We start from the raw sequence: 24,154 nt of genomic DNA, 5'->3' as shown, positions 1-24,154 counted from the left end.
TATTGATCTTAAAATGCGCATAAAAATTATAAAAATATTATTATAAAAATAAATATTATAAAAATCGCGCCATATGTTCCATTTTCTTGAATTTGGAACGTTTTGTTAAAGCGCAAATAAGTCGCTGGGTGTTTTACACCCAGTATGCCCTTTAAGGATTGGAAGCATCTCTTTCTTAAATAAGTTGTCGCACTTAACTCTTTCTACTTATATGATTCTAAAAATGTTGATGACTTGAGTTTACAAGTGAATATGCTACTCTGCTAGTTGGAATTTGATTCTCTTATTTGGAAATTTTATTATTTATGTTATCTATAAAATGTGAGTATGGGATAATTCAGAAATAGGTAAGTGAGATTCAAGGAGAAGATGAGCGTTAGTATGTCCAGGGCTTGGATCGTGCGACTTTTTCAACTTTTTTCTCATTTTGTTTCTTCAGAGGTCCGCTATATTTTGTTTTAATTTTAATCGCGGTTAAGCTTTAAATGTTAATTTCAATTCTAAACTAATAATAATAATAATTGGACCATTTTAATTGAGATCATTCAAAATGGAATGATTTCTTATTAAAGCTTTATATTCAGAAAATTTTTAATTAACAGCGTTTGAAATTGAAGAATTGAGCGGCAACTCAATTTGTAATTTCTTGAATCAGAATTAAAAGTTATAATCTTTTCAAATTTTGGCCGAAAGTTGAACTGTTTTATGGAACATTCGCTGTTTTGGAGGGAAAATTCATCGTTTTGTGGTAAAAGGTAATATTTTTGGTTGAAAGTTCATTTCTTTATTGAAAATTTAATTAATGTGTAAAGAAATCATCTTTTCGACATAAAAATTCAACCAATTGGTTCAAAAATATTCCTTTTTGTCTTAAAACAACATATTTTTTCTTTAAAAAATCAACTAAGTAGTTGAAAATGCATATATTTTTGTCGGAGGATGAATGTCTTTTATTTGAAAATTCGACCGCTTGTTTGAAAGTATAATTATTTGATTTAAAAGTGATTTTTTTTCGTATAAATTAACTGTTTTCTTGAAAGTTCGTCTTTTTGGATAGAAAGTTCTTAGTTGAAAATTAACTTTTTGAAAATTGAACTGTCTTATAAAAAGTTCGTCTTTTAGCTCGAAAATATATTTTTTTTTTTAATTAAACTATTTTCTTAAGAATTCATCTTTCTCCGTTGAAAATGATATTTTTTGTTGAAAATTCAAACTTTGCAGATTAATAATTTAACTGTCTTAAAAAAAAATGTGTTGTTCCAAATTATTTATTTTTTAATTCAATTATTTGATTTGAAATTAATCTTTCGGGTTTAAAATTCAACTGTCTATTCCAATTTTTTAATTAATATTAAGCTTAATTGTTGAGTATTATTAAGTTTAATATGTTCAAAATAAAGTTAATGAAATTCAAAAGCTGAATGATTATTGTTAAAAAATTGTTTCAACTTTAAAGTTTATTTTAATTGTGCAACGAATATTTGAAATTCAATTAGAATTATGTACTTTATATTCCCAAAAAATAAAGTGATTACTTTTTGTAGCCATTTTTCGAAATTCCAGTCGACTTAATAGTTTTATGCGACTAATAGGAGTTTCTAAGAGTCTCTTGTTTTCGATCCGAGCCCTATATGTCGATCGATACTAACACTAGATTAATCGGTTTTTGTTCCTCTGACACATTTTTATGAATTTAGGTGCCAGAGACTCTCTCTAACATAAAAGTTGATACTTGTTATGATGATGAATTTAAAACAAAACAAAACAAACAAAAAATGAATTACAAACGATTTGAATCGTGAGCATTGATTCTGGATACGTTTTGCTCAGTTTTATCCACGTTTGCGTTATAATGATTACAAGTAGAGACGAAATTGAGACCAATGAGCAATGACCAGACCAAATGAGATCTTGCGTGTATGCCACTAGACGGTAGGTAAAGCAATAAATTCAGTTGCTTGGTCTCGGAATGTGTACTTAAATGAAATATAATCAGATCAACAACAAGCAAAAAAAGGCATTTTTTTAAAGGTATTTAGAGTTATAGAGAGACCAGGCAACGCGAATTTCTTACTCCACGACATGTATTGAACTAAAACCTCGAGGGAGTTGCGCTTTGCATAATAATTAATTAATCGTTTGAACTTACAGCTGATAATGTCAGATAAAAATGGTGTTTATTTGACACCAGAATGCGCAAAAACAAGCGAAAGAAACTGCATCTATTACATCTGATGAAATTTTTTGGTCAACTTGGATGATAAATCTATTTATCTATGTTTATATATGTACATAGCCCGAATATATTCTAGGGCTGTGCAATTTATTTCATTACACCCAGTACTTAAAAAGACCATCTGATGATAAGCTGTGCGCTTTCTATTGAGAAAATTGAGAATATTGAGAAAGTCTATGATAATTGTGATAATAAATATGAATCTAAAAAAAAAAAAAATATATGTATGCGCTTCTTTGCGGTTTATGCGAAAGGTGAGAGTTCTGTTTACCTAATACTCGAATCGAGCTGCTTGCTAAGGGTATAATGAGCGAACACAGGCTTGGAGAGACCGCAGTATCGTCTCTTGATTGGAAAAATTGAATTGAATCTTTTGGAATATGGTTGAAAATATGGGAGATTTACCTGACAAGAAAAATGTTTGATATATGAAAAAGAAGAGGAAGAATAAGAAGAGTGACGAATTGAATGATTGCACAAAAATATTGTGTTGTGGTCTTGAAAATGGAATGTTACGAAGGAGAGTCTCTTTGTGTATAAGATTACATAGGTATCTAATGAAACTCTTAGCTAAGCAGCTTCGGTCCGTTTCGTGAAGCAAAAATCAAGTAAATTTAAGATGATAACTCTTGTCTCGTTTTGTGATCTAGGAAAGCGACGGAGAACAAGGGAAAAAGTTTTGAATCTGTCCTGGAGAACAGCACTGGATTCAACAATCCCAACAACATTAAATATCTTTGCGACTTGATGGCACTGGGTCAGGAGAATTATTCCAACATGGTTGGTCTCAGGTAAGATATTCAAAGTTCTTTTTTTTTTCATCGCTGATATTATATTAATTGTTTAATATTTAATCATTTTGCTCAATTTGGGAAAGTGATTTCTATTTTTTCTACAGTGACAGGGAATTAATCAAAAACATAAGATTAATGTCGTAAAGTAAAAATGAAAAGAAAAAACCATGTCATTGGAAATTTTTCCGGCAAAATTTTGTTTCTTAAGTCAAATTTTAAACTCAATAAATCTGGTTATAATATAGTCTCGAAAAATTGATGATAATGTTTTTGATTGATGGGTTTTGGCTCAATTTTATTTTAATTTATATGGGCCGTATTACATAAGGAAGAATCTATGATTTGAAATTCATAAATATCGTCGGTCGAAAAAAGGATTGATTTGGTTTCAACTCATGAAGCAATGTTTATTTTGTTACGGATTTATTTACTATTTTACGGTTTATCGATCTTATATTTTTCATCTTTTTTTAATTGAAAATTTAAGTATCTGGTTAGAAATTCATGCATTTTGTTGAAAAATCGTTGTTTTTAGTAGAAAATTCATCTTATTTGTTTATCTTTTGTTTGAAAATTCAAAAATATGTTCGAAAAATGTCCTCTCGCTTGACTGAAATTTGTTTCTTCGTTTAAAATCCAACTATTTTTAAATAAAAATAAAAATCTTTTTTTGGTTGAAATATCAACTACTAAGTTTTTTGTTCAAATTTCAATTTTTTTTTAATGAAAATTTAATTGCTTGGTTAAACGTTAAACTCTTTTGTTAAAACATACTTTTTTTACTGAAGATTCATAATTTTTATCGAAAATTCATCTCTGGTTAAAAATTGAACTGCTTCGTTGTTAATTTGTTTTTTTCTTTCACCTAAAATGAATTTTTTTACTGATAATTTAACTATTCCAGTTGAAAGTTTAACTATTTCGTTGAAATGTATTGTCTTTTTTTTAAAAAAATACTTTTTAAACAAAATCATAATTTTTAAACAAAAATGGTATACTTAAATAGTTAGTTTAAAAAATTAATTTTCAACCGAAAAAAATTGTCAACCAAAGTGATACATTTTTAACTAAAATAATGAATTTGTAACTGAAATAATTGAATTTAAACCCAAAAATATTAAGTTCTACTAAACAAGACGAATTTAAAAACAAAAATTTCGAAAATTCAATTAATTTTCTTGTTTGATAAAAAAAATCTTTTTCTTTGAAAGTTAATTTCGTTCTTTAAAAATTCTTCTTTTCGGTTAAACATTTAAGTATTCCAGTTAAATAATTATCACTTTAGATGAAAATTTATCTTTTAAGTTGGAAATAAAATCACTTTCTTGAAATTTAAATTCTTGTGTTGAAAATAAATTTTTTTTGGTTGACAAAAGAGCGAAAAAGAAAGCTCTGTCGCGAAAATTACACAAATGTGGAATGTTATACAAACAAATCTCAAATTACTGTAAAGTGGAGAAATTTTCGTTAAAAAATAGTTATTTATGAGCAGGCGTTAATTTTACCAGCCTGTGATTTTCAACGATAAAATAAATAAATGATGAAATAAGTGAATTAAAATAAATTCTAATATAATAAAATAAGTAAATTTACAGTTCGAAGTGCAATTTTAAAACGTATTTTTTACAGTTTATTCAATTTTTGGTTGAAAAATAATATTTTTTAGTTGACAATTCGTCTTTTTTTGTTGTTTAAAATTGATTTTTTTAACTTAATACCTAATTATTTTAGTTTTGGATGACAATATATCTTTTTTTAGTAAAAATTATTTTTTTTTTGCTTGAAATTTCAACAATTACAGTTGAAGATTCATTGTTTTAGTTCAAAACTCATGCTTTTAGTTGAAAATTCATTGGTTAGGCTTAAAATAATTTTTTTTATTCCAGTTAAATATTCATTTTAGTTAAAAGTTAATCTTTTTGTATTCAAATTTTATTTGAAAATTAATTTATTTTGCCATTTTTTCTCTGTTAAGTTAAAGGATCTTTAAAATGAACGTCATGAATTAAAATAAATGTTCGCGTTTTGCGGCAAATATACGAATATATTATTTTTAGTTGACCCGGAATTTGAAATCGCTCATCGAATCGCCACCCTGTTTTTTAACAAATTTTTATTGTTTTTCTCGGTGGTCACACTGCCGTGTAACCGTGTAATGAGGGTAAATTTATTTATTTTTTAATTATCTGATCCTGGAAATATCAGGAATTTTTTTTTAAAGCCAGGGAACTTTTTCGAGTTCGTGCTTTCAAACAAATGTTTAAATTGTAATATAAAATTAAATAGCAATGATTTTTTATTCGTCGAAGTGGGTTTATATTACTGCATTTAACAATTTTGTTAAAAAATATTTTTTTTTAGCCAATTCTTTTAACCGAAAATTTAATTGTTCTATTTTTAAGTGAAAATTCATCTTTTTGATTGAAAATTCAACAGTTTCAATAAAAAAAAATTTCTCTTGGCTGGAGAATCTTTCTTAAATTAAAATTCATCATTTTTTGTTAAACTCAATGCTATTGATTTATAATTAAAAACTAGTTTTTAAATTCGACTGATTTTTTTATTTAAAATTAAAGTCTGTTTTGGTTGAAATATCAACGAGTACGTTTTCCGCTAAGATTTAATCTTTTTTTGATGAAAATTCAAGTACTTGGTTTAGAGTCACACTCTTTTTTTTTTACTTTACTATGAATTATTTTATCTGCCATTTTTTTTGTTGAAACTTCATCTTTTTGGTTACAAATTCATCACTTTGGTTGGAATTTTTACTATTTTGGGTATAATTTAGATATTTTGTTATTTTAAACTTTAATTATGTTTTTATTTGATATTTCTATTTGAAAATTCAACTATATTATTGAAAATGCGTTTTTTTGTGTGGAAAATTAATCTATTTGTTTGCAAATTCATGTTTTTGATTGAAAATTCGGCTATTCCATTTGAAGTTTCATCATTCTAGTTGAAAATTGATATTTTTTTATTTGAAAATTCAACTAATAAAATTAATGTTTATACTATATTAAATTCCTTTTTGAATGCTTCCAGTTGAATTATCAACCAAAAAGATGATTTTCTACCAAAAAACACGAATTTTCAATAAAATTCAAGGGTTTTCAACCAAAAACTTGAATTTCCTACTGAAGGCATACGTTTTTTAAAAAAAAGATTAATTTTCGACCAAAAACATTCATCATCTGAAAACGTAATAAAACCGTTACTATATGTACTTTTAGAGAAAAAAAATTGTTTAGTAAAGTAAACCGACCAATACTGGGACAGTTACGAAAAGCTAACCCATATAAACACAATTTTAAAATGGTGAATGATAATTTTGTGTACAAAAACCGTTATAATAAGTGACTCATACATTAAAAAGCAAGAATGGATTGACATCAACCATAAGGAATTTATTTTCCTTTATTTTTTAATAATATCCATATCAACATGTTAACATTTTTCTTAACAAAATAACAAGATATTATTCAATTCAATTAATTAATATAAAAAATATTGCTTGTAAGATCTACGTTTTCCTTTCAGTTGATTATTATTTATTCTAAAGCAGTTGTTCAAAAAAGTTTATTGAAAACTCCAATTCTAACTTCAAATTTTGCCAACTCCTTAGGTAAGTAAATAAATAGTAACTCATAAATTTAATTTTTTAATAAAAATTAGTAAATATTCATTATCATTTAATATAATAGATTAATATTAACCCATTAAGTACCGAAACGAAGAAATCTCTCTTACGTTTGAGCTTGAATAATTTAAAAAAAAGGCAAAGAATTTATTGTAAAATACTAATTTTTACTATTTTTGGGTATTCTCTACACGATGCAATGGATTAAAAACAGAAAATATTGATTTTCCATTAATATTAAATAAATTAAAAAAAGAATTCTTTTTTTTCAATCAAAAAATAGAGGGGGAAGGAATTTTTTTATTGACAAAATGGCGGTCAAAAAGCGGAAACCAAAAATTGTAAATTCCGTTTTATTGATATTTTTGGTGATTTTTTCGCTCAAATCATATAAATATTTAATTATTTCAGTGAAAAGGTATTTGAATAGTTTATTTATAAACAAAATAAAAATATTTAGTGTTAAATAGGTGAAATCGTCATATTAAGATTATAAATAAACTGTACTTCAATTATTATGCTTGAACTTCAGTGTTATACAGCAGAGTCATGCAAAATTGTATATCAGTAAACAGTAGCTTTTAATTTTATAAAAATAATGTCAGTGAATCACTCAATCGTTAGAAAAAAACGATATTTCACTCACTGCATTGAATTTTAGTGTGAAAATGACGTAAAATAACAATAAAATGATTCTTTATAATCTCAACATCATGATTTTACCTATTTAACACTGAATATTTTTATTGTGTTTAAAAATAAACTATTCAAATACCTTTTTACTGAAATAATTAAATATTTATATGATTTGAGCGACAAAATCACAAACAATGTCGATAAAACGAAATTTAATTTGTTAATTATTAATGGAAAATCAATATTTTCCGTTTTTTAAACCATTGCATTGTGTAGACTGTAGAGCATACCCGAAAATAGTAGAAAAGAGTATTTTACAATAAATTCTTTGCCTTTTTTATCAAATTATTCAAGCTCAAACGTGAGAGGGAAATTTCTTCGTTTTGGGACTTAATGGGTTAAATTTGATAAATATTAATAAGATTAATATTATCAATTTACTTACAAATTCAACTATTTTTTGTACATTTGTATATAGAATTCATCACAATAAAAATTAGTTCATAAATTGAAAAAATTATTGAAACAATTTCAATTATTTTTTGGTGGAAAATTGTATTATTTAGTTGAAACCTTCATTGACTGAAAAATCGTTGTGATTAATATATCAACTATTTTGTTGAAAATTCGTCTTTTTGGTTCGAAAATTTATATTTTTAATTATAAATTTCATTATTTTAGCAAAAATGCAACTGTTTGGTTAAAAAAAAATTTTTTCTTTTTTTAATGAAAAATCTTTATTGGTTGACAAATCATCTGCTTTAGAAGAAATTTTATCTATTTTGGTTACAAGTCGAACTATTTGGGTGAAAAATTTGGGTGAACTAAATTGTTTTTAATAAATTTAATTTTTTAAATTTGGTATTAATATATTTTTTTGTTGAAATATCAACGATTATATTTTTTGATTAGAATTAATCTTTTTTGTAGAAAATTAGTCTATTTTATTTTAAAATTCAACAATATGTTAGAAAATTGAAGTATTAGGTTAACCAAAAGAGATGGATTCCGATAAAAAAATATAATAGTTCATATTTCAACCACAAACTATTTTTATTACAAATTGAAAGCAGATGAATTAATTTTTAAAAAACAAATGTTCAATAGAGCTGTTAAAGACTCAACCTAAACAGATTAATTTTCAATCACAGTTGCATTTTTTCTCGCGAAAGATGAAATTCATAATTAAAAAGATAAATTTTAGAACCAAAAAGACGAATTTTCAACAAAATATTTCAAATATTAATAAAGAAACTTTTCAGTCAAGTAAGAAAAAAAAGTTCATCCAAACCATTGAATTTTCAATTCAAAAAGAAAAGTTTTCTTCAAAAGACGAATCAAAAGTTTTAATGATCTGCTGTGAACAACTTTTTTAGAATAAATAATCAATTGAACGGCAAGTGTGGATTTTATAAACAATATTTTTAAAATGTCCCTATCACAAAAATGCGAAATTTAATTAAAAACACGACAAAAGTGACCGTCTCAGTAATGGACATTTTTTCAAATTTTTCCAAATGCGGGACATTAAAATATTCATAACATATTGAACAGAATCGCTAAAAAAAAGTTATGAATTTTATTCTTAAACATATTAAAAATATGCAAAAACATTATTTTTTCTATTATTGTAGGAAATTTCAATAATACAAGGCTATAAAAGTTATGGGGAAAGTTTTGAGATACAAAAAAAATGGCGAATTTGACAGCAGTTCATTCACCGATTTTGAGGAGTATTTTTTTTATTTTTTGCTAGATGTACAACTTTTCAGTACAAAAATAAATAGTTGTAATAAATTCAAAGGAACTTCAAAAATAGTACAACATTTATACTTTTATGATTAATGTTTGAATATAAAAGATACTCAACGATATCTATTAGTGTCTCAGTAATGGTCGGTTAACCTTATAATATTTTCTGCTCGAGGCTACGTATGAAGCCCTAAAAATGTGAACAGTTTCATAATTGGGTTATTCTCGTAGTGGGTTGTCATGGAGAAATGCCATGGGTCACCCATCAGCAGTTCAGTAATAACCTTACCCAATTTAAGAAGATGTTTTAGTGCATAAATAGTGTAATTTTGCATTTTAAAGCTGAATTTTGGCTTTAGGGTCTGAAATTTGTGCAGAAAACGTATTTTGGTTGACCAAGAATCGAACTTTTGAGAACGGATTTGTTTTAAAAAAACAGCTTTTTAAGGAACAATTCGTTTAAGCCTTCTTGTGCAATTTAGTTGCACAATGTGTTTTTCCAATGTTTATGTTTCTTTAAAAAATGTACTTTCGAAACGTATTTCATATTAAACGACTATCTAAACAACGTTCGACTCTCCTTAATAACGCAACCGGCCGAATTATGAAATAATGTCCGTTTTTATGAGGCACTACATTAGAAAATTGAAAATAAAAATAAATATAGCACAGAAGGCGATGAAAAAATAATTTCTATGAATATTATCATCTACATTCGTAAACTCTTTTAAATAAATGTTGCCTTAAAGCTTTTATGTAAAAAAAAATGTTTTTCCGAGCGTTCTGATAATTAACTACGGGAAAACTCTGTTCCTACACAAATTGATTCTACACAAAATTTAATACTGTTATATTTTTCCTGCAAAAAAGGTTTTCTTCACAGAATGTTTTCTACGCAAAATTAAATAATTATATTCTATTATGAAGATATTCTAAAAATATTGTACATTAAAATATTATTTCCAATATTTTTTCTACACAGCATATTTAAAACAGTCAATAAAATATTTTTAAACTAATTTTGAGTTGTTTACACAATTATTATTTGTCGAAACAGTTTTTTCACCTGGAAAACGTGAAAAGTTCATATTCTTCAGGATTAATGATTCATTTGATTAAATTAAAGAATAAATAATATTTCTTTTTTAACAAATTTGATAATTATTTAAATAATTTTCATTTGTTCAAGTAATTTTTTCTGTGTATTCGTAAAAGGTTATTATTTCTAGGAATTAATCAAACAATTGACAAATGTTAAAAGTAATTTTTTTGTAGCGATGCTTGGCCTTTATTTAATCAATTTTCATTTGATAAAGCAGTTATTACTGTGTAAAATCGTTAAGGCGTTTCATTAATGCTAAGAGTGATATTTTGTGTGAAAGGCCGTTTGCATTTATTTAAACAATTAATTATTCACTGGTGCCTTTAGGTATGAAAAGTGGAGAAAACTCTAGTTTATTTTTTGTATTTCATACAATATCTAGCTTATTGTTCAGTAATATCTTGTTTCAAAACTTGTAACCAATAAAAAATAATCTTTTTTTTTTCATTTTTTTTTAGTTACATTATGGATGATTATTTTTTTTTTAGGATAGTTTCATTGATAATAACTTTTCACATTTTACAGGATAAGAAAAGTGTTATGAAACCAATGAAAATAGTTTAATGAATTGGTAAATATATTAAACCAAGAAAAATTAGTTTTAACGTTCGCTAATTGTGTCATTAATCCCAACAAAATGATAGGCTTTTACGATTCAAAGGATAACAAATATTTCAATAATTACCAAATTTGTTAAACAAGAGCTTTTATCCTGGAAATTCATCCACTGTATCATTTATTCCTAATAAAATAACCTCACGATTTGCAGGTAACAAAAATGGTTTAAGCAATTAAAAATTAGTTAAAAGATACTTCAAAACTTGTCAATTATCAAAAAACAGTCATCACAGAGTGTCACCTATTCACCTTTTGTCACCTATTTTCAATTTTGTCACCTTTTGTCACCTATTTTAGGAATTTGTCACCTTTTTCTCCTATTTTGGGGTTTCTCATCTTTTGTCACCTTTTTTTCAGTTGAAAAAGTACAATTTTATTCAAAATTACAACTTGCACACCAAAAATTTTTATTACACTTTCCTAATCGACGAATCTTGAACCAAATGATCGAATTTTCAAACAAAAAAGATTAAACTTCAACCAGGAAGAGTTGGATTTTCAAACATAATCTTAAATTTTTAATTTGAAAAGATGAATATTTTACAAGCCAGTTTAATTGTGAAGCAACGAAGACGAATTTTCAACTGAAGAATATGACTTTTCTAACAAATGAGAATTTTTACACCAAAATATTGATGACTTTTAAACAAAACAGTTAATTTTCAACCAAATAGAATTTTTAACCAAGAGATGAATTTTAGCCAAAAGGTGATATTTTTTTTTAGCAAATAGTTGAATTTTCCACCCAAAAAGATGATTTTTAAAGTAAAAGAGAATTTTCAATCCGAAAAGTATCAATATTCGACAAAAAATATGACTTTGTAACAAAATAGTTGAATACAGATTAATTCTGAAAAAGAAATATAATACTTTTTTTTGTTTTTGATAAAAAGAACTGACTTTCAATCGAAATAGATTTTTTGAACTAAGAGATTAATTTTAAACAAAAAAGGTGACTTTTTAAGAACCGAATTCAATTTTCAATAAACTAAATAAACTTTCAAACAATTTGTAGAATTTTTAATTAAACACCAGAAATATAATAGTAGACTTCTTAATAAAATTTATTAACTTTTAAATATAAAAGGTGAATTTTCAACAACTAAAAAAAAATTTTACTACCAAAAAATAAATTTTCAACAAAAAAACATGAATTTTCTACAAAACTATAAATTTTCGACCAAAAACGATGGCTTTTAAAAAAAATCGTTCAATTTTCACATAGTGTATTTTTTAAAAGTAAAAGACAGTATTTTTCAAACAAAAATACAATAATAGACTTTTAAAATAAAAAGAATTAATATTCAATCAAAAAAGATTAATGTTCAACCAAAAAATATGGATTTTCAATTTTAAAAAAATGAATTTTCTGCAAAACAGAGTTAATTTTTCGTCCAAAAACGATTACTTTTTAACAAGACTTTAATTTTCAATAAAACAGTTAAATCTTTAACTAAATAGTAGAATTTGTAACCAAAAGTAGAATTTTGAACCAACAAAATTATTCATTAAAAATTCCACTCCTTGGCTGAAAGTTGAACAAATTTTTTTAAATTTCATTTTTTTTTCATTGAAGATTCATGTTTTTAGTTGAAAGCTCGTTTTTTTTTGTTACAAAATTTAATTAAAAATTCTTTTCGTTGTAAACAAGTTTTTTTAAATTACAAATTCAAATATTTTGTTTAAAAAGTTGACTGATTAATTGTAAATTAACTTTTTTGTTGTTATTTCACGTTCTTGTTTTTAAAATTAAATTGTTTGATAGAGAATTAGGCCTTTTGGCTTGAAAATTCAACAAATTGGTATAAAATTAAACTGTTTTGCAGAAAGTTCGTTTTTTACTATTGAAAACTCATTCTCAATGAACATTTATCTACTTTATTTTTTGTTAAAAATTCCACTTCTGTGGTTAAAAATTCAACATTTTGGTCAAAAAATTATGTTTTTTTTTTTGTTGAAAATTCGTCTTTTTTTTTGTAGAAAATCAACTTTTTTTGTCAAAATCTAGTCATGTTGAAAATATATACTATTTGGTAAAATCTAATTGTTTTTTATTTTTTATTAAAGTTTTGTAGTGGAAATATCAACTATACAATTTTTTGATAACATTAATCTTTTTTGTTGAAAGTTAAACAATTTGCCTAACATTATTTTTCATTCTTGGCTGCAAATTTTTTCTTGGTAGAAGATTCACTTTTTGGTAGAAATTTCATCTCTTTTCGGTATCAGGGTGGCCGTTTTAATCGAAGAAAAAAACTTCCGGGCATCTCTCGGTTTACAACAAATTACAACTTGTTTGTCTTATTTAACATTTTTTTATCACCGATTTGTCACCTATTTTAGGAAAAAATGTCACCTATTCACCTTTTTTGACGACAATAGGTACTGTGATGACTGAAACATAAATAATATATTTTTTTAAAGTTTTTAAGAATACCGTCTTTAGCATGAATTTTACATAATTCACCCCGGTGGGAAAGTTTTAAAAAAAAGTACAAAAAACTAAAACCATCTTTACAGGAATCTATAAATAAATACAATAAATTACAACCGTAATCTCAGGAAAGTAGAACCTTTTTCTATTATTATTCTGAAGAATTTTATGTTTTATCGTATATTGTTGTGCATTTTGAGTTTCAATTCCTTACAAGAATTTGCGAAAAAAGTCTAACTACAAAAATGTAAAAATGTTTGACCTATTGCAATGAGATAATTTTAAATTAAGATGTGCGCATGATTTATTTCTTGTAGGATATACTCTGCGTGGAAAATACTTTGTGCAGGAAAAATATAATAGTATTAAACAATCATTAATTCTGTGCAGGAAATATTTTGCGTAGGAAAAAAATTAAATTGTTAAACAATATTAAATTATGTGTAGGAAATATTCTGTGTAGAACACATTTTGTGTAGGAAAAATATAACAGTATCATATGTTGTGCTGAAAATATTTTGTGTAGGTAAAATATGATCAGTATACGTTGTGTACAATATATTTTTTGCAGAATAAGTTTGTGTAGGAAGAAAATGAAATTATACTTGTGTTAATTATTTATGAAATATTGATTTTAGGTAAAGAATTAGATAATTATAATATTAGTTATAATGAACAATCGAGAAAGGAGAAAAAATGTGATTTAAAAAAATCAATTTAAATCAATTACCCAGGAAATCACAAAAATTTCCCTGAATATTCCTGGAAAATTCCACTGGAACGTTTGGAGAATTCCAAAAAATGTTTCAGGAACGGGAAAAATTACAGTGATTTTTATTGACAGTAATCACATTTTTTAGTAACAAAATCTATCCAGTCCTCTTTTCAATGTGACTTGATACTACATGATATGATACTTAATAATAATATATTTATCGTCTTTAGAATTTCTATCATTTTAATTTAAAATTATAGTCTTGAATACGCAATTCTAGAACGTTGTAATCTTTGAGGCAATATTTGAAAAATATATATTAAAAGCCCTGATAGTTTTGAATTTAATCATTAAATTGTACAATTTCAAAAAATGGAACCATATTACAGCAATATTGTTTTGAATTCTTTATTTTAATTTCTAATTTTCAATGATAATATCTTAAAATTGTCCGACTTTTAGTTGAAGATTTAAACAAATAACTTCAAAGTGAAAAGTGTATGATAAAAAAATTTCTAGAATGAATAATAATTCTAAATGTTCATAATTTTAGAGTTCTGAATTTTCATTCTGAACACTCAATTTTTAATTTTTCTTTGGTTTTAATTATGCAATTAAATTTGAATTGGTCTTATAATTTAAATTTTAGAAGGTTTGATTATAAAAAAAATTTTGATATTTAAATTTTTGGTGACTAAATTATGTTTCTTTTTTAAACGATGTTCGTCCGTTTTTTATAATTAATAAATTCATTTTTTGATTTTAGAAGAATTTGTCAGATCAACTTCAATGTTAAATCATAATTTTGTTATGTAAACCAATTTAAAATGTTACAATTTTAAAAACTTTGACTTTACAAGTTTTAATTTGGTTTTCAATTGTCAATTTTTATTTACTTTGAAATGGAATTCATTTAAATTAAAAAGAATTCAATTTTCAATCATTTAATTTTGAACACTTTTATTTATAAATAATACAATTTAAATTCCTCTGAATTTTAAGTTACTAAACTTCCTAAATTTGAATCTTAAATTATTCAATTTTTCAAGTTTTGACGTTGTCCCGCTTTTAAAAGTTTAATCTGAAATAATTTAATTTCATGATGATTATATTCCCGTTTCTCCTTAAATAACTAAAAAAAAATTATTTGTATCAAATCACTTCGGCTATATTACTCTGGAAAAGATGCAAGTTTCGAGTAATGTAAGAATTTTTAATATTTGAATTAATATTTATTTAAAAAAATATATATGTCTGGCCTGTCATAAATAACTGTCTCATGAAACGGCCGGTTACTTTGATCAATTAGATCCCCTTTTTATCGAAAGTTGAGTACAAATTGACGTATATCCAATATGACGTCGTACCTGGATGCGCGCGCATCGTATTGCCAACTGTCATAAATTTTTGTGGCAATGACATTCCGCTGTTCTCATGATTCCGAATTAGAAAAATGGCAGAATGGCTCCAAATTATATTACTATTTTATTATTAATTAATTATTTTTATTATATTATTTATTAATATTACTATTTTATTCTTTTTTTTTAATTTTATATTTATCAAAACATGATACCCGCAAAAATTCGTAACAGTTGGCAATACGATGCGCGCGCATTTAAGTAGAACGTACGACGTACGTCCGACATACGTCAATGTGGTCAATGTTTATGTCGGCTCTGAATTGCCTATTCTGCACTCACCTACAAGTCGGACTACTGAATCGCTGTGATTCCTGTGGCAGTGAAAAAGTAAAATAGAAATATTGATTGTTCATTTGGATTGGAGTTCGTATATAGGTTATGCCTGAAAAATTTGCCACTGGTACAATAAGCAATGTGTTGGTGTTTTTTTTTCTTATTTTTTTTGTAGAAATTTAACATAATTTTCAATTAGAAACGCAATATGTTTATTATTATCAGAGTTTTATTATGACACCTGGAAAACCTGGAGTTATTAGATAATTTGTATATACTTTAAAATCCAAGGGTATTTTTTAGCCATGACATCTTTTCGAGTGTGCTTAATTTTTTTTTAAATTGCAACATTACTTTTTTAAACTGAACATTAATTGTTCGATTTTTAGTTGAAAATTTGTCTTCTTATTGTTTGAAAAATCATATTTTTGGTTAGAAGAATACAAGTACTGCAGTTGAATCTTCATCTTGTTGGTTGTAAATTCACCGTTTTCTTTGAAATTGTTCAATCCTTTTTGTTTTTTAATTAAACTATTTCAGTTGAAAGTAAATATTTTTTGTTGAAAATTGGTGTTTTTTTAGTTGAAAATTGAACTATTTCGTTAGAATTCATGTATTTTGTTGAAAAAAACGGGTTTTTTAAAAAACCCGTTTTTTTGGTTAAAAAAAATCAAGTATGTAGTTGAATTTTCACATTTTTAGTTAAAAGTTCACCATTTTGATCTAAAATATAACTATTTGGTTAAAAATTCTTCTATTCCAGTTAACATTTTATCATTTTAGTTGAAAACTCAAAATTTAACTATTTCATTTTTGTTTGAAAATTGGTCTTTTTTCAGTTGAAGATTCATGTATATTGTTTTAAATTCGTCTTGTTTTGCTAGCAGTTAATCTTTTTCATATTGGGAATGATTTAACTGCGATGCACCACCTGGCGATAAAATTCCGAACTAGAAAGAATAGGTACAATTTTAAAAATGCACTTACATTTGTGCATAAAACTGTTTTAACGATTTTTATTGTGGAGTTTAAAATATCGATTTTATACTAAAAATAAGTCTTTATCGGAAAGAAAGGGATGTGGATGGAATTTACATTATATAAAGTAAAAAAAAAAAATTTTTACAGAAAATATTTTCTAACAAAAAACGACAATTATTGTTCTATTAATTGTGATTTTCAAAAGACAGTGAATTTATTACTTGACTTGAAATTTTACAAATTTATATACAAAAATCTTCCACTTTATCAAATTTTTAATTTTCGATTTAAATTGTTAGGTGTACATTTTATTTTAAAGAATTAAAAAATTCAGTTTTAAAGACTTAAACATTTAAAAATTAGAAGCGTTTGAAATCAAAGATTTTAGATTTAAAAAAAAAAAATTTTTAGTTTATAAACTGTGAATATAAATTAATAATGATTCTTCAAAATCAGAATTTCCAGTTTCTAATGTCAAAAATTATGGAAACTATTTCAATTGAAAAGTCTTATTAGTTAAACAAATGTTTAATGCCCGATTGAAACTTTATAAACTATTTTCAATTTTAAAATAACTTCAAAATAATATATTCATAATTAAAAGCTTTTATTAAATTTCACATATTATTTTAGTTTAAACTATTCAATTTTTAAGTTATTCAATTTAAAAAAATTTAATTAAGATAAATAAGAATGGCTTAATATTTATAAATATCTGACTGTTTATTTAAGATCAGTAATTGTAGTTAAATATTAAATACTAAATTTTGAACGTTACATTTTAATTGTTCTATTAAACAAAAAAAATTTAATTTATAAGTCAAATTTTTGATCTTCGATGTATAAATAGAAATTAAATACTTATTATTCTTTTAAAAAATGAAGGAGGGGAAGAATCATTTAGAAGTATTGAAAAAATTCAAATTCAATTTAAAATTTGAAATAATTTAAACAAAGTGTTTACGTGTACCGACAAAATCCGGCTATTAGTAATAAAATTTCGGTGTAAATAGCCCACGGCCTAATTTAAAACAAAATATAGATTTCGGCATATTTCAAACCCAAAATTTAAAAGCTTTTTAAAAATTTGGAATGACTTCAGAAAATTAAAAAACATTTCCTATGAAAATTGAAAATGATTTTTATTTTGTAAAGATAATTTTGAGTGTTTATTCAAAAAGATTTAGAAAGATTTACAAAATTATCAAAAAACGAATGTGGAAGATTTTAAGGAAATTTGTTTAATTTGGTAGAATTAAAAAAAGGAAAAAATTGGATTCATTTTAAAGGATGTTTAAAAGTTCTGAATTAATTTCAAAACTAATAAAAAATTTGAAAAACAATGTAAGCAACATGCAGATGTTTCAAGAATTTCGGATAATATTTGGAAGCATTTTCAGGATTTTTTAACCATTTAAAATATAAATAATTAAATTTTTAATTTAAGAAGTGTTCAGTTGATAAAAAAAATGTAATCGTTCAATGTTTAATTTTTCTGGCTTAAGATTGCTTTAAATGATATGATTTTGAAATTTTTTTAATTCATTCAATTTAAATTATTATTATTATTATTATTATTCAATTTAGACTTTCGAGCATTGAAAATGTTAACGTGGATTCATATTTTTAGAACTGAATCTGAATCTTTGAACTCTACAATTTATAAAAGTTAAAAAATTTATTTTGCTGTTTAGCTGCATTTAGTTAAAAATTGTTCAGCTTAAAAGTGTTATTAGCTTCCATTTTATACGTGTAAATTATTGAGCATTTGAATCAGATTTAAATACAAAATTATTGAATTAAAACATTTTGAACTTCAATTTAAAAAGTTTGAAATTCAAGAGTTCCACTTTGAGTGCTTTCATTGTCAGTTCAGTTTTTATTAATTCAATTGGAAAAATGGTTAGCTTTAGAGTTCGATTTTTTGATGTTCATTTATCATGAAAAATACCTGCGAACCGGGAAATGACCGGGATTTTTTTTTTTTTTTTGAAGAATAGTATTTTATTGTTTAAAAATTAATCTCATTGTTTGAAAAGTCATCTTTTTGGTTAAAAATTTAAGTATTCAAATTAAATATTAATAATAAATAATATTATAAAAATAATTAAATATTTCAATTAAAGATTCGTCATTTTTGTTGAAAATGTATCAGTTTATTTTAAAAAAATGTTTGTGAAAAATTAATTTTTTTAATTTAATTTATTTTTTTTTATTTTTTTAATTTAATTTTTTTAATTTATTTTTTAAATTTAATTGTTCGTTTTTAGTTGAAAATTCAAATAATACATTTTTCATTAGACATTCATCTTTATTGGTTGAAAATTTAAATACTTTTACTATTTGGCTAAAAATGTATCTACTGTGTTGAATCTGCATTATTGTCACTGAAAAAGTTTGGATGTTAAAGCGATTTAAATTTAATTAAGAAATATCCACAATAATTTTACCTGAATGTGCTCTGAATTTTAAGTATAAGACGATAAAATAAAAAACTTGTGGGAATTATTATTTAAATTATGTTATTTGTATTGAATAACGACCAAATTTCGACCACAGCGAAGAAACAAAAACAAAATCCTATTGTAATCTGAATAAAAATAAGAATAAAAAAAATAATAATGTTCTCACAAAAATAAAAAAGAGGAAAGAAAAATGAGAGGGCAGCCAACCACATCCCCTTCTTTTTTTCTTTCTTTCGTCTCTATTATTTTTATTATCATCAAATTACAATAAAATAACATTCAAAATAAAATTTATATAAATATTTTATTTTTCAAATTTTTTTCAGATTACAATAGGATTTTTTTCTTCGTTGTGGTCTAAATTTAGTCATTAAATTCTTATATTTTTTTGTTAATAGGAGTTTTCATCAATTTGATTATTGGACGTTAAATAGGATTTTTAATTTGGATTTTAATCTAATTTAAATTTCTTAAATTTTGTTATTTGTATTATTTAATTAATTGATGTTGTAATATATTTAAGACTATATTTTATATAATTTGTCAAAACTTTCTAAATTAAACATATTAATGGAATGTCTAGAAACTGAAAAAAAAAACAATAACCCTGATAATGGAATTTTGGCGAAGTGTATAATTTTTTCAACCCTTTTTTGTATTTTATAAGAACTTATTTACAATTTTGTTCCATATATTATAATGATGGAGCTTTACATGATAAGGGCAATTATATTTTCAGGGGAAAATTTCCTCCCGAAGAATGCAGTACAAAGTTGAGGCAAGCACAAGCGGGTAAATGGGCATTCCGCAGTGTTGCAGAAGGAATTGATCATTTCAAAGCAGGAAGACATTCAGAAGCATTCCAGTGCCTCAATAAGGCGCTGGTGGTTGATCCCCGAAACGTCGAGGGATTGGTAGCACGTGGCGCATTGTAAGAATCAACATTTCATACCATATTACAGGGTGTCTACTTGGAAAACCTGGAATTGTCAGGGAATGTTTCTATTTCTGGAAAAACCTAGAAATTTCAGGGAATTTTTTCGTGCTTTTTTTTAAAATTGCAATATGAAAATGAATAACAATGATTTTTCATTTGGAAAAAGTAGCTTTATATTACTGTAATTAACTATTTTATTGAAAATTCGTCTCTGTTGATAAAAACGGATCTTATTTGGTGAAAATTCATTGTTTTGGTTAAAAATCAATTTTTTGTTGTCAAAGATTCAACATTTTAATCAAAAATTTCATGTTTTTGGTTTAAAATTCATCTATTCTAGTTGAAGATTCATAGTTTTAGTTAAAAATTCACCGCTGGTTGTAAAATTCTTTTTTTTTTGTGTAGAAAATTAATTTTTGTAACTGCAAATTTTACAATTCCACTTTTGCTTGAAAGCTGATCTTGTTAAATTCAAAATTAAACTGATTGTATGAGAATTAATGTATTATGTTGAAAAGTATTTTTTTTTTTTTTGAAAGTTAAAATTCACTTGTTTGTTTGAAAAATTTGTATTTTTAGTTGAAAATTCAACTATTTCGTTGATTTATGTATTTAGTTTCAAAATTGTTTTTTTGTTGGAGGAATAATTTTCTTGTTTAAAAATTAATCTTTATTTGAAATAATTCATCTTTTTGGTTGAAAATTGAAGTATTCTAGCTAAATATTTATTATTTCAGATGGAATTTCATCTTTTGGGTAAAAGTTCGAATTTTTTTTAATTCATGTTTTGGGTTTAAAATTCATCTATTGCAGTTTAAGATTAAACATTTTAGTTAAAAATGCATCACTTTGGTTGGAAATTAAATCTATTTTTTATCATTAATTTTTTGAACTGAAAACTTAAAAGTTCCATTTTTGTTTAAAAGCTGACCTTGTTTAGTTCGAAATTAAACCATTTGGTTGAGAATTAATGTATTTTGTTGAAAAATCGTCTTTTTTTAGTTGAAAGTTAAACTCTTGTTAAAAATCCATTTTTTAAAGTTGAAAATTACTCTTTTTTAGTTCAAAATTTAGCTGTTTCGTTGATTTATGTATTTGTTTTAAAAATATTTTTCTTTTTTTCGTGGAGGATTAATGTTTTTGTTTGAAAACTTATCTTTTTTTGGAAATTCAATTGATTAAAAATGTAAGTATTTCAGTTCATTATTTATTATTTCAGATGGAATTTTATCTTTTGGGTAGAAAGTTTTAATTTTTTAAAAATTCATTTTTGGGTTTAAAATTCATCTGTTGAAGTTGAAGATTCATAATTTTTTAGTTAAAAATTCATCACTTTTATTTAAAATTAATTTTTGTGTGGAAAAATTAATTTTTTTAACTGAAAATTTAACAATTCCACTTTTGGTTGAATGCTGATGTTGTTTAGTTCAAAATTAAATTATTTGGCGCGAATTAATGTATAGTTGAAAAATCGTACTTTTTAAGTTAATAATTCAGTTATTTGTTTGAAAATTTGTCTTTAATCGAAAATTCCGCTATTTTGTTGATCTATGTATTTGTTTTAAATATCATTTTTTTGGAAGATTAATTTTCTCGTTTGAAAATTCATCTTTACGGTTGAAAATTTAAGTATTTCAGTTACATTTTTATTATTTTAGATGAAAATTCAGCTGTTTCGTTGATTTGTGTATTTTTTTTTAAATAGACTTTTTGGTATAAAGTTAAACTCTTTCGTTAAAAGTTAATCTTTTTGGTTTAAAATTCATATATTTTAGTTGCAAATTCATCATTTTAGTTTTAAAAAATTCATCACTTTAATTGGAAATTTATTTATTTTGTTGTTAAACATTAATTTTTTTAACTTAAAATTCTACAATTTCACTTTTGTTTGAAAACTGATATTGTTTAGTTCAAAATTCAACTAAATGGTTGAAAATTTGCCTCTTTTTTTCTGAAAATTCAACTTTTTCGTTAAAAATTAATTTATTTTCTTTAAAAATTTCAATCAATGATTAATTATGTTCTCAATATTATCATTCATATTCAATTGTTTAAACAATTTTAATTCTTTTCAATATATTTTTTTCAATTAACTCGCGAAATTAACGTCTTTTTTAGACTTCATGAGTTATTTAATCAGTGATAACAAAAAATAATTTGTTTAAATAATTTTACAATTATTTAAATAATACTTATTTGTTCAAGTATATATTTTATCTGAAAAAAAGGAAGAGAAACATTTTATCTCACTAAATTTTCGACCAATTTGAATATTTTTAAGTACTAATTTGTTTGTTATGAATACTGATAATTTTAATTTTTAAACATCTACGAGTATTCATAATCAACAAATTTAGTACTCAAAAATATTTAAATTTGTCGAAAATTTAGTGAGATAAAATTGTTCTCATGGTTTTTTTTCAGGTAAAATATATACTTGAACAAATACATATTATCAGTGTGGCCGCTGAAGCGGAAAATGTCACTGAATTTATTTTGTGACCGGTAATTTTACAAAAATTTTAGAATTAAAAATCTATCCAATTTTACATTCAACCGGTTTGCAAATAATTAGTTAAATTGTGCTCTTTTTCAATTGTGATAACTTTCAGTTTAGAATGCGTAATTCGAAAAGATTTTTGCTAAAAAAAAAATTTTTTTTGATGATCAGTTGTGGATATAAATTAATTTATTATGCTAAAAATTAAAGTTTTACTTTAAGAATTAAAAAGTCTTATTAGTTAAACCACGATAAAACCTCGATTGAAACTTTATAAACTATTTTCAATGTTGAAATAACTTGAAGATAATATATTTATACCCAAAGATTTTATTTTTCAAATATTATTACAGTCTTAAAATATTCCATTTTAAACCATTCAATTTGAAATTTTTCAATTAAGAAAAAGAACAATGACTTAATATTTAGAAATATCTGAGTGTTCATTTAAAATCAGTAAGAATAAATTAAATATTGAAAACTAAACTTTGAACTTTACAATTTTAATTGTTCTATTTAAACAAGTTTAATTTTAACTCAAATTGTTGAATTTCGATATATAAATAACAACTGAACACCTGCTCTTGTTTAAAAAATTAAGAAGGTTAAATACATTTTTAGAAGTTTTAAACAAATTTGAAATATAGATTTTGGCAGATTTCGAACACGACATTTCGAAGCTTTCTAAGAATTTTGAGAAGATTTTAAGGAAATTTGCTTAATTTTGAAGGATTTAACAAAAAATTAAGGAAAAATTCAAATTATTTTAAAATATGTTTAGAAGTTCTGAAAAAAATGTTTGAATAATTTAAAGTTTTAAAAAAGTTTTTAATGTTTCTAGTTTTTAATATTTCTAGCTTTAAAACGCTTAAAATTATATAATTTCGAACAAATTTGTAATGCATTGATTGATTCTTCAATTTAGAGCATTGAAAATGATAACTTGGATTTATATTTTTGAAACCGAATGCATTTAATTTGAAATTGTTTAGTTCAAAAGTTTTAAAAGACTTCCAATTTACACGTGTAAATTATTAAGCATTGGAATACAACATTTTCGAATGAAAAAACTCTTAGACTTTAATTTTAAAAGTTTAAAATTCAAGAGTACCACTTTCTGTGCTTTAATTTGCAACTCAGTTTTTATAACTACAAATGGAAAAAATGTTGTCATTAGAGTGTTAAACGGCCACCCTGATTATTTAAATAATTGTAAAATTATTTAAACAAATTATATTATTGTTATCATTGATTAAATAACTCATAAAGTCTAGAAAATACTTTGATTTTTTGAGTTAACTGAAAAAAAATGTAAACACAAAAATTGTTTAAACAATTGAATACTAGTTGGAAAATGATTGGGTATTCTTAAATGATCGATTAATGATTATTTATGTTAAAACAAGTTTTAAAAAGCGTCAATAAACCGCAATATTATGTAAAATTCAAATTATTTTTAACGTATTCTCGCGTTTAACTATTAGATTTTCAAAAAGCTCACTTTTTCCCATGTTAAATCAACCGATTTTGCTCAAATTGTGAGTTTTTTTGGGCATTCCAACAAAACTGGGGGGGGGGCGGTGATTTTTATCAATTATTATATCATTTAGTTTAGAAACTTTTTTAAAATAATTAAAGTGCAGTTTT

The 24,154-nt window shown here is 24.3% G+C and overlaps 1 protein-coding gene across 2 annotated transcripts in view; it reads left to right on the top strand.

The window, feature by feature from the left end:
* LOC117167112 (tetratricopeptide repeat protein 14 homolog) overlaps window positions 1–24,154 on the top strand; it is a 65,007-nt gene that overhangs the window by 19,561 nt on the left and 21,292 nt on the right. For both annotated transcript variants that reach the window (XM_033351768.1, XM_033351769.1), the window contains 2 exons: window positions 2,887–3,027; window positions 19,810–20,001. In XM_033351768.1, the coding sequence (XP_033207659.1) occupies window positions 2,887–3,027; window positions 19,810–20,001 (333 nt within the window). The remainder of the gene's footprint in view (window positions 1–2,886; window positions 3,028–19,809; window positions 20,002–24,154) is intronic.

The sequence above is a fragment of the Belonocnema kinseyi genome, chromosome 2, assembly GCF_010883055.1.
Source record: "Belonocnema kinseyi isolate 2016_QV_RU_SX_M_011 chromosome 2, B_treatae_v1, whole genome shotgun sequence".
NCBI classification, from domain to species: domain Eukaryota; kingdom Metazoa; phylum Arthropoda; class Insecta; order Hymenoptera; family Cynipidae; genus Belonocnema; species Belonocnema kinseyi.
The sequence above is the reverse complement of the archived record's forward strand: the minus strand, read 5'-3'. Positions and strand labels throughout refer to the sequence as shown.